This window comes from Ictalurus punctatus, chromosome 14 (assembly GCF_001660625.3).
Source record: "Ictalurus punctatus breed USDA103 chromosome 14, Coco_2.0, whole genome shotgun sequence".
NCBI lineage: Eukaryota > Metazoa > Chordata > Actinopteri > Siluriformes > Ictaluridae > Ictalurus > Ictalurus punctatus.
In genome coordinates, this window is record NC_030429.2 from 8,078,422 (window position 1) to 8,093,010 (window position 14,589).

At 35.6% G+C, this 14,589-nt stretch overlaps 1 protein-coding gene across 4 annotated transcripts in view; it reads left to right on the forward strand.

Annotated features, from left to right (window-relative positions):
- pdgfrb (platelet-derived growth factor receptor, beta polypeptide) overlaps positions 1-14,589 on the forward strand; it is a 49,571-nt gene that overhangs the window by 24,816 nt on the left and 10,166 nt on the right. For all 4 annotated transcript variants that reach the window (XM_017484962.3, XM_017484963.3, XM_053685782.1 and 1 more), the window contains 10 exons: positions 1,177-1,304; positions 3,815-3,983; positions 8,036-8,216; positions 8,296-8,411; positions 8,535-8,658; positions 10,464-10,672; positions 12,063-12,157; positions 12,876-13,008; positions 14,251-14,355; positions 14,467-14,577. In XM_017484962.3, coding sequence (XP_017340451.1) covers positions 1,177-1,304; positions 3,815-3,983; positions 8,036-8,216; positions 8,296-8,411; positions 8,535-8,658; positions 10,464-10,672; positions 12,063-12,157; positions 12,876-13,008; positions 14,251-14,355; positions 14,467-14,577 — 1,371 coding nt within the window. The remainder of the gene's footprint in view (positions 1-1,176; positions 1,305-3,814; positions 3,984-8,035; positions 8,217-8,295; positions 8,412-8,534; positions 8,659-10,463; positions 10,673-12,062; positions 12,158-12,875; positions 13,009-14,250; positions 14,356-14,466; positions 14,578-14,589) is intronic.

Genomic DNA, 14,589 nt, shown 5'->3' on the forward strand with positions numbered 1-14,589 from the left:
AGGTTGCCTTTGTTTTATGATATATTTTGCTTGAAGACCTACACAAAAACATATACACAAAAACAGAAGAAAGCAGGCAAATACTTTTCCATAGCATTGTAAATGAAACTCTCTTGTCTTATATGCATAACTCATAAATCATGGATTAGATATGTCTTATCTGTCATTTATATTAATCAAAATCTTATAAATAGCAAAAGTAAACTTCATTTCCTTAACGGCCAGATTAAAATAAACACAAGTATCATTACAGTGTAATGTCTTTGGCATAAGTATGCATAAAAGTTCTTATTAGCAGAATCGTGTCACTGACATGCCAGAAGTGCTACTAAATCAGTCATCATGGTATTCAATACTAAGTCATCCTGGATTGTGTCATAACACAATCTTATAGCAGCCTATTGGTGTTATGTCAATTTCACATAAAGATTGACTAAGCTTGTCTCTACAACAACAGAACGCTATTGGAATAAGCCTTGATATGCTTACGTAGGTTTGTGTCAGCTACAATAAATGACCTCTAGGGTTATGTCAGGCAACCTTATAAACACTGGCGTTTAATTAAGTGTAACCTGCTTGATTATCAAATAAAATATAATGTTGTATCTGTTCTAACTTTTCAGAATCTAATTTGGGCGTCTAAGGTTGGAAAGGACACTTTATGTGAATGTATGGAGCACTTGAAATGGAGCATGTTTATGAATTTACCTTTCAGGTCACTGAAATGTAACCCTGACTGACATATTGTCCTCGATGTAGGGTGTAAACGATATACAATATGTTCTGTGTAAATAACAAGGCTATGGGTGGAGAATATGTGCAGTAGCTATTGAGTAGTTATCAATATGATTGGTAATTACACTCTTATAATAGAACAAACTACAAGGTATGTACATTGTTTAAAACAACAGTATATACACACTACATTGTGTTAGCAAATCTGCTTTTTAGTTCTTCCAAATGTAGAAGGTCATAAAGACCTTCTATCGCGGGTGTGGAAAAAATGTCCGACATGCAGACATCTCCACATGTGTGCAACATCTGTCCACTTTGTTTCCCGTCATTTCTTTTGCATCAGTGTTCCCCTTCCGTTCATAAACACACAAAATGTAGCACACAGTCTCTGAACAATGCTTATATTATGTGACTCTGTATCTCTTGTTCACATGGCCACAGTTCCTGAGGCGCTGGACACCCACATCAATGCCTCGAAGACGGTGCTGAAACAAGGCGAGCCGCTCAACGTCAACTGCACGGCCCACGGAGTCGAGCTCGTCTTCTTCTCCTGGGAGTTTCCGAACAAAGTGAGTGGGCCGAAAAATAAACGGGCCCATCTAATTTTCTTCCAACACTACGACCCCTTGAGAGAAAATCCAACAGCCAAATTACCTCAAGATGTGCTGCCACACCTAATCCCTGAGAGTCTTTTTATGGATAACACATTTTTATTAAAGATTTAAATCTGCCGGAGGAGGACAGGAAGACAGAAAAGTGAAGGAGGATGCTGAGAAGGAAATTACTAAATGCTGAAGGCTATGCTAGCATATATACTGTTCAATATTATTAACATTGTTCTTACAAGCAGGATGCTGTCAAACCATTAACATAGCGTTTATTGTGGTGTTGTGGGTCTTTGATGGTTATTAGAAAACATCAGCCACATTTCATATATGATCAAAGCATTGCGCTTTTTACTTTTTCCGTGTCTATTAGAACAATGCATGCATTGAATGCATTAGAACAATGTATTATGTGGCTCTAAAGTGGTACAGAAAGTGCATTGAGAACTGTGTTCGATTCGATTCCTGTTGTTCGGTAAATCCACTTTAACGCTTTAAGCATTGTCAGACTTAATAATATCCATTTATGTGCATTTGCTATTTCAATTATACACCACACGTCTGTTTTAGACTTCTTTGTTTTACTTTTTACATAGATTTAGATTTAGATGTGCAATCTCTAGCTTTTGAACCTCAAATGAATGACACTACCATTTAATTAAAGGGGATGCCACGCCCTTAATTAAAAATGGCATCTAACAGTGATTTATACACCAAGTTGTACTGAATGTCGTTTAGGATGACAATTTTCTTTGAAGGCCATATTTATAATAACCTATGAATAAATTCATCACCTGTTGCATACTGCATTCATAAACTACTATGTACATTGTAATAATTATTTATGAAAAGGCATTACAGTTCATAAACATGTTTGTAATGCATTTATGAATTGATAATTGGGTGCAAAATAATTATATAACTTACGTTTATAACTCTTAAAATCACCAGACCAAATGGAGTCCACATTATTAATAGATTTTTTTTATTATTAATATGGCTTATGAATTCTTATCAGCTCTATGTAAGTGACACATATTTTAAACAGAATCGATTACTGAATCAATAGCTTTTTAATTTTTTAAAAAATATTTTAGCAGGCCCAAAATCTATACTGAAGTTATACACCAATCAGCCATAACGTAAAAAACCAGTGACAGGTGAAGTGAATAACATTGATTATCTCATTACAATGGCACCTGTAAAGGGAAGGATATATTAGGCAGCAATTGAACATTCAGTCTCGTAGTTGATGTGTTGGAAGCAGGAAAAATGGGCACGTGTAAGGATCTGAGTGACTTTCGAACCAATGGCTGGATGATCGTTTATGATGGGCAATGGCTTATGATGGCTAGATGACTGGGTTCCTGGTATGCAGTGGTTAGTACCTACCAAAAGAGGTCCAAGGAAGAACAACCGTGAAAAGGTCATGGGCTCCCAGGGCTCATTGATGTGCATGTGGATCAAAGGCTAGCCCATTTGATTTGATCCCATAGTAGAGATATTGTTGTACTTATGCTGGCTATAATAGAACGATGTCAGTACACACATTGCATCACAGCTTGCTGCATGTGGGCTGTGTAGCTGCAGATCGCTCAGCATGGCCATGCTGTGTATACTCTAGATTTGGAGTATGGCTGTAAAGTTATGTGTAGTATGATTTCATTGATAATTGCTGTGGTATAATTCATCAAGGTAGGACTCATATTACAATATGCCATGGAATTGGTGATAAAATGTGTTATGAAAATTACTTACAGTATAATGCAACATGTTAACAATCTACAGTATATATGTTTAATGCATGTTTAATAAATATTTAAGAAAATGTCTATATTGTCTTATGAATGCATTATGACATGATAAGAACAGATTCTTTGTTTATTATAAATAAGACCTTAATAGAAAGTGTCACCTAGCCTAGCTGCAACATTATCTGTGGAAATTCTTTATAAAAATGAAAGAGAATTAAACAGTGGAAATTGTTATAAGTATGTACATGGTATTACGTTTGTAGACTAGATAGCTAGCAAGCATGGCTTTTCCTGTGCTAGTGGGTTTTTTTGCTGTTTGAACCAATCAGCACCCTTGATTTGATTTGTTTATTTTATTTATGACGCATGAAGATATCAGTGGTGTTTTTCCTTTCATATTCACAGACAGAGCACTGATAGAACGACATTATTCGTTACAGCAAACAATACAACGAAACACCTTTTTATAATAAAGACTCATCAAGAAGTAACTTATATGAGCTTCTAACACAAGTAGAGTGCATACAATAGTTTTCATTAGTCTGTACAGAAAAACCAATGTAAAGCTAATTTCTTTCAATACTCTGGCCTCTAGGCACAATAGAGCAATGCTCAATAAAAAGCCTGCCAGTTACCCATAATTCTTAGCTATGCATAACTATTGAACTAATTCTTATCTGGTGAATCATCTTGACATTTTGGTTAATTGTTTAATCTCAGGCTAAAGATGTGGAAATCCTGACAGACATAATCTTGGCGACCATGAGCATGCGCTCCTTCCTGAACATTTCCCAAACCACTCTGGCACACTCTGGAGAGTACGTCTGCCATGCACAAGAGAGCGTGGGCAACCAACGTACTTCTCTTAGTATCAACATCACTGTGCTGGGTAAGTGCCAACAACGATTTTCATACACAAACTCCCACTGTAGCATTTTGATTGAACAGAACATCTGATGAATATAGAGGTTTTGTAGTGCTGTGTTTCATGTCAAACACATACATTATTAATATATAAAGATCAAAGATTAGCATAACCAAAGATAGATCAGGACACAGGAGATACGAGGAATGTTACAGAACAAATAACTTTTATAGTTTCTGAAATAAAGTGTACCTAATTATCAAAATCACGTAAGTTTTAAAAGTAATAAAAATGCACTAAAAATAGTTAAATAGCTGTTTGTAAAAAGAATCCAGCCTGTCATCTTCTCAATGCCTCACAATGATGAAGAATTGTTAATAAAGACAAACACAATATACTCTACCTTTCAATATACCTGTGAAAGAAAAATACATTTACTGTCAATCACTTCAAGCCAGTACCTGTGAGGCTGCTGCACAGGTACAAGTCCAACAGGACAAGACTTGTTTGTGCAGCAGTTAGCAAGTTAGCTGTGGCATAAATATACTTGGTCAGCTCGATGGATATTTAGCCAATTATGTTGTCCAGGATATTTCTAGGTCATTTTTATAAGATCTAGACATAGATAAATCATGTAAAAATGTTCAGATTATTTCCCAAAAGACTAAACTGCCAAAGTCAACATCATGTCAGCTCTGCCAAACTGTCAGTGCTGAAACTGCATTTAATTTCTGATGAAATAACATATTTTCTAAGAAACATGGAAAATGAGAGAATAACTCATATGACAATGTTGTTACCTCAGGTTTTCCCCTCTTTTTTTTTGGATGAAGCTGAAAAACAAATATTTTCACATCTGTCCCGTTGCTTGAGCAGGGATCATGAAAAGATCTTTTTTTTTTTTTTACTCTTTATTTTTTCATATAGAAAACGTTCCCACTACAAACCTATTAACCATCAATGCTTAGAGGTGAAATTGGCGATTTTATTACATGACATCTGATTTTATTATTTTTTGTGTGTTTTTCTTGGAAATTATATTAATTTATAATGTAATTTATAAATGTGTGTGGAGAAGCTAAATTCTAACAGAATAAGATCTTTTCTAAAAAAAAAAAAAAAAAAAAAAAAAAAAGGGAATTAACCAGAGAATAATTAACTCCACCCCTGGCACAAATAAATAAATAAATAAATAAATAAATAAATAAATAAATAATTCTTATCACACATTCTCATTGACAAATCATTAACCAAATAAACATATTTTGTCAAATTGCTTTTAAGAAGTGCGATTGGTGATTTGACAGCTGGTTTCTTTAGTTCTTTCTATTTTCTTTCTTTTATTGAGGTAATATAACGGTTGATTAATTAATCATTAATTTTGCTGAAAATAATACATGTGCCTGTGGGTATTAGTCAGAATAAAGGTCGCTATTTACTTTAACAACAACAACTAAAAAGATGGAGAAGTAAAAGTTAAAGTTCATATCCAAGTTGCTAAAGTAGATTTCAGTACAGTAGCACAGTATTTCTGTATTTACTAACTGGGTGTAAATGTTTGTAACTGACTATTGATGTCAATCAGAACTCACTACATTAATCCTACAGTACATCAACAGCTTCATTTAAACACCAAGTTGAATCAGCCCTTCAGTCTTTAAACGAATGCTGTCTTTCATGGCGTACCCTTTACTCAAAGATTCAGCTGTACAGCAAATCACAGACATGAATGTTGACATTCTTTTGAAATGAGGTGTGTTATTTTTAAGCAGCCACCATTTCAAACCACACTAGCCGGACTACTACACACACTGCGGTGCATTTAACTCCTTCCCTGTAGTCCTGCATTCCCCTCCTCCAAACACACTGAGTGTCTATGTGAGGAAGGAAAGAGCTGACTAGAACCAAACGCAGCTGAATAGGAGGCTTTGTGAGAGCATCAGTGCTTCTACAGCACACGTGCAGCTTTACGTAGACGTAATGTGCTTCGGGAAGTGCATTACAGTCGATTGCTGAAAGTGATTTGAAAAGTGAATAAAAAAACTCGTCTGCTTTTGAATTATGCATGGAACATGCATGTTAGGTGCGTGAATAATATGTCAGAGTGGTGATGTTACTAATCTACTATTAGTACTCACAATGTTTACTTTGTGTAAAAAAAAAAAAATTCTAAACTATATATACAGTTAAAGTAAGTTGAGTCATTATATGATTTTTTTAAAATTGCATTCTTAATTTCATGGGTAAATCTTTTAAAACCTAGTATATATTCTATGATTTGTTTGGTGTCTTGGTGTTTCCAAATATTTGCAAATAGTTTCCTTACAAATAATTTGAACACATGAACACAAAAGAGCTTCACAGAGAGCTCTTTTCCACCTCTGGTGCGGGTGTAATATCCGCGCTGCATTCTGGAGGATTAGTTTACTTCTGGCTTCTTTTGTTTTGTTTTTTTAATTACCACTCAAAGCCAAATTATCCATCATATATACATGTAAAGTCAAATTGACATCCTTGTATTTAGAAATAATAATAATAAAAGGCATATATCACAATAGTAAAGCATTGTCTGTCACGTATCAGGAAACTCTGGACTCCACTTCCCATCAGCCACTGCACTGCTCTAGTTGTCACATGACCACCGGCACCTGATTCATGTTTTGGTTAATGAGCACTCATGTGTATATATAGTCCTTGTCGGCACCATTAGCTTGTCTTTCGTTGTCTTAGACCCCTGTGTTCCATGTTTCTTGATCTTGTTAGTTTATGTTTAGTTTTGCCACAGTATTCTGCCAAGTAGTCTTAGATTCATGTTGTTTATGTCTCAGTGTTTGTTTCTTGCCACAGTGTGTTTCCCAGTTGTCATAGTGTATTCGTTTCTTAGTACGTTTCCTTCAATAAATGTCATTATCTGCACCTGCTTCTGGCTCAACCTCGACTTGTGACATTGTTGAGTTACAAGAAGATTTTGATTTTGCAAACTATAACAATACACACTGACATTTTTACATGTAATTTTATTTATTTATGTATTTATTTTTGGCACAGTAATTCCTTTTAATTTTCTTAATCCAAACACTACAATTTTCCGGCTGATGATTTGGCACTTAAACGATGTGACATATTGCTCTTTTCCCAACATCATGTTAAAAAGGGTAAAGACTGAAAAGCTAATACAAAAAAAGAACATCAAAAATGTTGTAAAAATGAGAAATAGTGAAAATAATTGAAATGCCTAAATGCTGTGATAAAAGCGTCACAATTTCTTGCTTTGGTGTGCATTATCTCAACAAAATATTGCTGTTATAATGTGTTTTCTATTTTTGCAGTTTTCTATCTTAAAAACCTCCAGATGTACACAGCACACAGATATAGTTATAGACAATGATTACAAGCAAGATACACAATCCAGTTGATTTAAGCTCTGTTGCTCATAGGAAGTTTTCATAGTATTATCATTGATGCATTGATGCCCCATTCAGTTGATTGCCAGTCAAATGATTATTTCTTATACAGATTTTCTACAGTTCTTTATCAATCTCTGTACTTTTTTTAATGTCATGTGTACAACTTTACTAGACATAATTGTGGTGTCATGATGATAAAAATGAATTATCACTGGTTTTTAGTGACTTTCTAGTCATCCTTCAGTTACTTAGTCCATTTAGAGCTCAGTATTGCTTTATAAAAGATTTGATGAAGTGATTATGAAGGTGTAGTTTTAAACAACAGGACATGACAGCATATGATATCTTCCACGACATAGCATTGACGCTGGTATGTCAGTTTTATGAAGCAGGGTTCAGCTAAGGCATTAGTGACTAACAGAGTAAACCAGAAGCTATATTTCTGCCTTTTTATAAACCCTTCAAGTCTCAACTTATTACACAGTCATTCATCTTAAAGCATATCATTCAGTAACAATAACATGATGAGTAACTGGACTTCAAATAATAGGAAAGAGGATGTAGTAATGAGAGTGTGAACTGTACATCCAAAGTCATCTTTGATGTTAAAGATGTTAATGCTGCACACATCACAAGTGGAAAACTGATGAGTTGTGTCTTGTTTTTCAGAGAGAGGGTTTGTCGAGCTGAGCTCATTTCTAAACCCGAATGTCTCAGCATTACTGCATGAGAACGTGGAGCTGAGGGTCGAGGTGGAGGCATATCCCAAGCCTCACATCCGCTGGAGCAAAGATGGAGCCGTGATCAACGGAGACAACGTCATCAACACGAGGCAGGAACAAGAGACCAGGTAATGAAATGACTCAATGAAGAAACAATGGCAGTTTATTTGAATGTTTGCTTACTATTTCTACGTCTCGCAACTATAGGTACATCAGCACATTAACTCTAGTGAGAATCCGCCTAGAGCAGAAAGGATATTACACTATTCATGTTGCCAATGAGGACGATTCCAAAGAGATGATCTTTGACCTAGTGGTTAAAGGTGAGAAAGTTGGCCACCTATCTCCTGTCTCCATCTCCTGTATATAAATGGCTATCTTAGGCTAGTTATTGTTTTTATTATTTGTGTAAATCAATATATCTGAAGATATTCTTTTGTGTTCAGTTCCCCCACAGATAACCGAAATTTCCGATCATCACCTGCCGGAGAAAAAGCACGCCGTCACCTGTATGGCAGAGGGAGTCCCATCTCCCAGAATCCAGTGGTTCAGCTGTGACAGCGTGCACAAGTGAGCACACAATCATCACCATCACAACTCACTCATCCTCATCAACACTGTCAGTCCTATTATTGTGATCACTATTAGCATCAGGTTAAAAGTGTTTAGAATGCTGTTATTAAAGAAATACTCCAACTTGTGTCATGTATACTATATGTGTCGCATATGCTTGATTACCATGGACAATCATTTCAGCACATTTCCCTGGTCTGAGAAAAGAAGGTAAAAAAAAAAAAAAAAAAAAAAAAACATTTACTTAAAACTCAAATGTTATGTAAATCTAGGGGCAGTCATTGAATTCTGTAAAAAAAAATTTAAATAAAATATGTATATTATTCAAAAACACAACTGTTACTTATAAAGATCATACAGTATGTATTTTCTATTGAACTACAGTATAGTAAATAGTAATCGTGATTATACTATAAGTGCCATTTCCTGAAGAGTTGTGGTATCCATGTGACATCAGATCCACAATTATTACCGCAAAATCTTTTCTCTGGAAAGGTGTGAATAATTCTACAGATTTACATTTAATTTACCAACACCTTAGAAGAGTTAATGAAAGAGTTCTATAAAAAAAATTTAACATTTAACAACTGCCCTTAGACTTCCATTATAAGCGAGTTTCAAGTAAACAGGCTCTCTGTTCTTTTTTTTTTTTCAGTACATTTAAATGTGTTGAAATTATTTCACGAATGAGTCACACATACACTAGGGATGTGGTGGATAGAAATTAGCCCGAAAGATTCTGAAGTATTCTTTTCATTTTGGGATTATTCGATTAGCATTTCTGCCACAGCACTGTTCAATTCTCCACTCTGATTGGTCAGAAGTTATTGATTAATTTTCTATAAGAGTAATTTTGACAGTGGTTCCAGCTGCAAGGCACATTTATTAATTAATTTGTTTGTTTAATTCTAATACCTTGTAGTTTCCCTAGTAACAACTTGAGATGTTTGCTGTAAATTTTTGGACGGAGCCTCCAGTGTCAGCGGTAAAACTGTAAAACTGTAACAGGACTAAATTCTTTCATGAGCATTCCACAAAAATTAAACTTAACTACAGTATATTTGGATAAACGTATGATGTGTCATTCTTTAGCAAATACATTTGTAATTATAGGCAAATTACTGTGGTATAAGAGCAATAAAAACATTGGGACATGTTGTTAGAGGAAAATAATCCACTTCAGGGTGGTAACAGTAACCCCACTTCATGTCAGGCCACCTCACACCACCCCATTGTTGATTAGTTTCCTATAACATCATACCTGTACTGTATTCCTTTTCCTATTACATCATACCTGTATTGTATTCCATACTTATAACATCAGCAAGTATCCAGCAGGACCTTGTTATGCTGTATAAATCTTTGGCATGTATCACGTAGATGAATGTGGTCAACTGCCTGTTGCTCACACCAAACTATACTACAATACACCATTTCACTTTTGGGCGGCCCCCATTCATTAATAATCATGTCTCAGCTATTGCACAGCTATTGCACAATGCCTTATATGTTTTGGAAACCTACACTCGTTTTGGCCTACTAATGTGTTTTAATCTGGATAAAAACAGACACAGCATAAACAGTTCCATTATAGTTGGCCTTGAATACGTCTTATATCATGCTGAAGAGCTTCTGCTCCTGGTAAGCAATAAGTGAGCACAAGTACACTTCTGAAAAAAAAATAATTTATTCATAAGCTGTCATCCTAATGCACAGCAAGAACTTCAGTGTGATGATGATACTCTCTTCTAGCTCGATTATTGTTGCCTTAATGTATTGTTTTTCCTCTCCGTCCTGTTCAGGTGCAGCAACAAAAGTGCTCTGTGGAGCCCCCTAGTGCCAGATACAGAGAGCATCAACATTGTGACTAACAGCACTTATAATGAGAACCGCAAGATCCACCAGGTGTACAGCCAGGTGATGTTTCTCCATCCTCAGCAGATCACTGTCCGCTGCCAGGCCAGGAACGAGAGAGGAGCTCGGGCAAGGGACATCAGACTTGTCACTAGCAGTGAGTGTCCTGGTTTGTTGTGTTACAAACCTAACACACATTCGGTGCTATAAAACAACATCCATTATGAGTTTTAAAAGGAATTCATTCTGTGTGGGCTGTTTTATTTTCAGTGTAAATGGCTGAATGGTTGCTGATCTCCTTATATCCAATCCTATATCCAATCCTAACACTGAGAAAGTGTGCTGCTTTGAAGCAACTGAAGATAGATAAAGACCTAGACTGAAACCCAAACTCAAAACTAGTTGTATTCTCACATACCAACACTGTTTATTATAGGCAGACGAGTTTCGGTTGAAAGATTAGCCAATCCTATTCATGTGTGTACAATATATCCCAGAATAATATTAATAATAATATGATTTATTTTGCCCTGGTGTTATTTCATGATATGATATTCAAATATTAATAAGTATATGAGTCTGGTCTGCTCTCTGAGACACTTTGATTTACAGGTGGAAACAGAGATGGTAGATTTGTGGATGCAGGTACAAATACACTTAAACAAATGTAATTATGAAAAGACTACATGATTATATCCACGGACAATAAACACAAATTACAATTTACAGTACACTGTACAAAAACAAGAATTAAACAATGAGAGGAAACAACAGTGTCACCATTACAATTTCCAGCTTTTCATCAATGAAATTTAGACCCTTGGACTCTCAGAAGGGGTCCACACTCAAATTCCCCATTCTTGTTTGGACTCGATCATTCAGGTTTATCAAGTCAGATCTAATTAAAACCCTATATATAAATATAGATGAGTTCCCATTCTGAACCACCAGCTGGTGCAGCTCCAAGAGACAGGATAAAGAGTCCCATAGTGCCAAGCCTCACAAAGGTTATAATAAAAGAACACTAAAATAGACAAAACTTTATTTCAAATGAACAATAAAAGTGAAAAGAACATGTAAACAACATTCCAATGCTGAAAAAACAGACCACCAAAATGAATAAAAAAGGTCTGGTGTGTTTTAGTTTTTGTATAAAATAATGTAATAACCTAAAAAGAAAAATACATAAAATAATTTTAAATATCCCTGGTGTGTGCACACAAATGTATGATACTCAACAGAAATACTAAATGAGCTAATAAAGATTTATGTTTGGGTATTACATCAATTACATCATGCCACTAAACCCCATTACCTAGGCTATATTTAAATACAATTATAGTTTATTAATGTTATCTGATATTTTTTAGCTTGTTAAAATATAGTGCTCAGATTTACACACACCCTGACCAGATTTCAGTTCGATTATACAGATACGCCAAAGATGAATAGGGAAATTCAGGTTGGAATTTGTGTGTGCTTGATTTATGGCAAGATTTGTCCATGCACAACTTCGATCAATAATATGTGTGTCTTTGTCTTTTCAGCTCTGTTCTCACAGGTGGCTGTTCTGGCTGCTGTTCTGGCACTAGTCGTCATAGCCATCATTTTTATCATCATCCTAATCGCCGTGTGGAGGAAGGTCAGTGGCTTCTCAGTTTTATACTTACACACGGATTCTTTTCATTGTCATTTAAACTTGCAAACAAGGCTTGCTAAATTTCCTTACTGCACTTACTTTGTTTAGAATTTTAAAAGTGCTCCTATCATAAGGAGCTTCATGCTATTCCACGGCTTCTGGATTCATTTACACTGCATAAACGTTCAGAATCCTAAGTGACGTCCTAAGTGTTTCTAATATTCTGATTATTGTGGTTTTACCTGCTTTATAAAAAACATTAATATTTTGCCAAGTTTCTAAGACTTGAACAACCACTCCCTTGAAAACTAAAGAACAAAAAGCTAAAATTGGATCTACACTGAACAATTAATAATAATAATAATAATAATAATAATAATAATAATAATAATAATAATAATAATAATAATTAGTGAATAAAAATGAATAGAAATCAGATTTCAAATGTAAGAATGATCTTAATTTGTGTTAGTGCTTAGGGTTTGAAGGTGGCACTATGTCCCATTGTGGCAGTGATGAGAAATAAAACATACAGATTACATCCTGTACTTTCATAAACTGTACTATAGCTATGAAACTAAAGCAAAACTCGAATTAAAATATCCAAAGTAAAATCTACAAATAAGACGTAGAAGAATTTTCAGGAAAAGACTTTGATATTAAATAAACACTGCATTAATAACACAAATCATGCATTTGTGTTTGTGTGTGATCTCTGCAGAAGCCGCGTTATGAGATCAGATGGAAGGTGATTGAGTCTGTGAGTCAGGATGGACATGAGTACATCTACGTGGACCCTATTCACCTCCCCTATGACCTGGCCTGGGAGATGCCTCGAGACAGCCTGGTCCTCGGTACATGCTGCGACTTGATTACAAATTTCAAAACTTAAATAACTTGCTGTTTTGTTGTTCGTTCGTAATAATATATTGCAGACCAGAAATATTCCTAAAGATCATGTTAGATCTTTTTCCACATTTAATGAGTAAACATCAAGTGAAAAACAAATAGAAACATGTTTTATAATGGGGCATGTGACTGTGCTCAAAATTAACCAATCACATTTAAACTCGTATTCAAAAGTAATTATCATACACATGGCATCAATGAAGTGATTCTGGTTAACTCCAAACATTAACATCTTATGGCGTTTGGCAGACACCCTTATCCAGAGCGACTTACATTTATCTCATTTATACATCTGAGCAGTTGAGGGTTAAGGGCCTCGCTCAGGGGCCCAACAGTGACAGCACTGGGATTCAAACGCACAATCTTCCAATCAGTAGTCCAACAGCTTAACCATTAAGCTATCACTGCCCCACTGTAAGATTTTCTTGACATCTTAGGGTATGTTTCAATCAGCTCCCTAGTTCAGTAATCAGGACATTGATTATAGAGTCGGCCATTTTAAGGGTCTCAAATTTTAAATCCTTGTACTTCACTGGAGCGTTTGCACCATAAAAAATCACAAAAACCAGGGAGCACTGATGCTCACTATGTTCCCTTACTGGAAGTGGCATCATATTTTCTGAAGCCCCTCAGCTCTAAAAAAAAATAAAAATAAATGGAAGATGAACTCTCAACCAACTGTATGTAGCTTGTTATCATTGTTTTGGTTCTCAAATGATTATGTACATTAGCAATTTTTTACTTTATTTGACGTTCTATATACAGTTTGTTTGAGTCTAACAACTTTTAAGTGCTTCAAAAATCCACTAGCTAGCCTACGATCCTGCTTGAAGTACCATGATAGAAACGCGTGTGATTAACCTAACAAATTTATATGACATATAATTTCAGAAAGATATTGGTCCTGCCTGTTGTTGATAAATGCATAGTGGTGAGGTTTTACAATGTGAGAACATAGTCATGTTGTTGGAATTTGAGTTATCAGTGTTCCAATGTGTAGTGAGCCAGGGTCGTTACCAGTGCCTGAACCCATGTACACAATATATTGATCCACGACCTAGGAAGCTAGGCAGCTGATCGAGACACACCCTTGGTTTCATCCAATTGCTGAAACGATATTCTGCAAAGAGCTTACCACTATGTTCGAATATAAACTGAAAATGATTGTCATGTCTGACTCTCTTTAGGTCGCACTCTGGGATCAGGAGCCTTTGGAAGAGTGGTAGAGGCAACTGCATATGGACTTACCAATTCCCAATCTTCTACTAAAGTGGCTGTGAAAATGCTCAAATGTAATGCACTAAACCCTGTTGATGTATCTGAAACATCTTGATTACTGCATGCGCAATGAATTAACGCTATGTTGTGTATAATTGTTATTTGGCTTCTGTGGTGTCTTCCAGCGACGGCACGTAGGAGCGAGACTCAGGCTCTGATGTCTGAGCTGAAGATCATGAGTCACCTGGGTCCACACCTCAACATCGTCAACCTGCTGGGAGCCTGCACTAAACAAGGTAATGTACTGT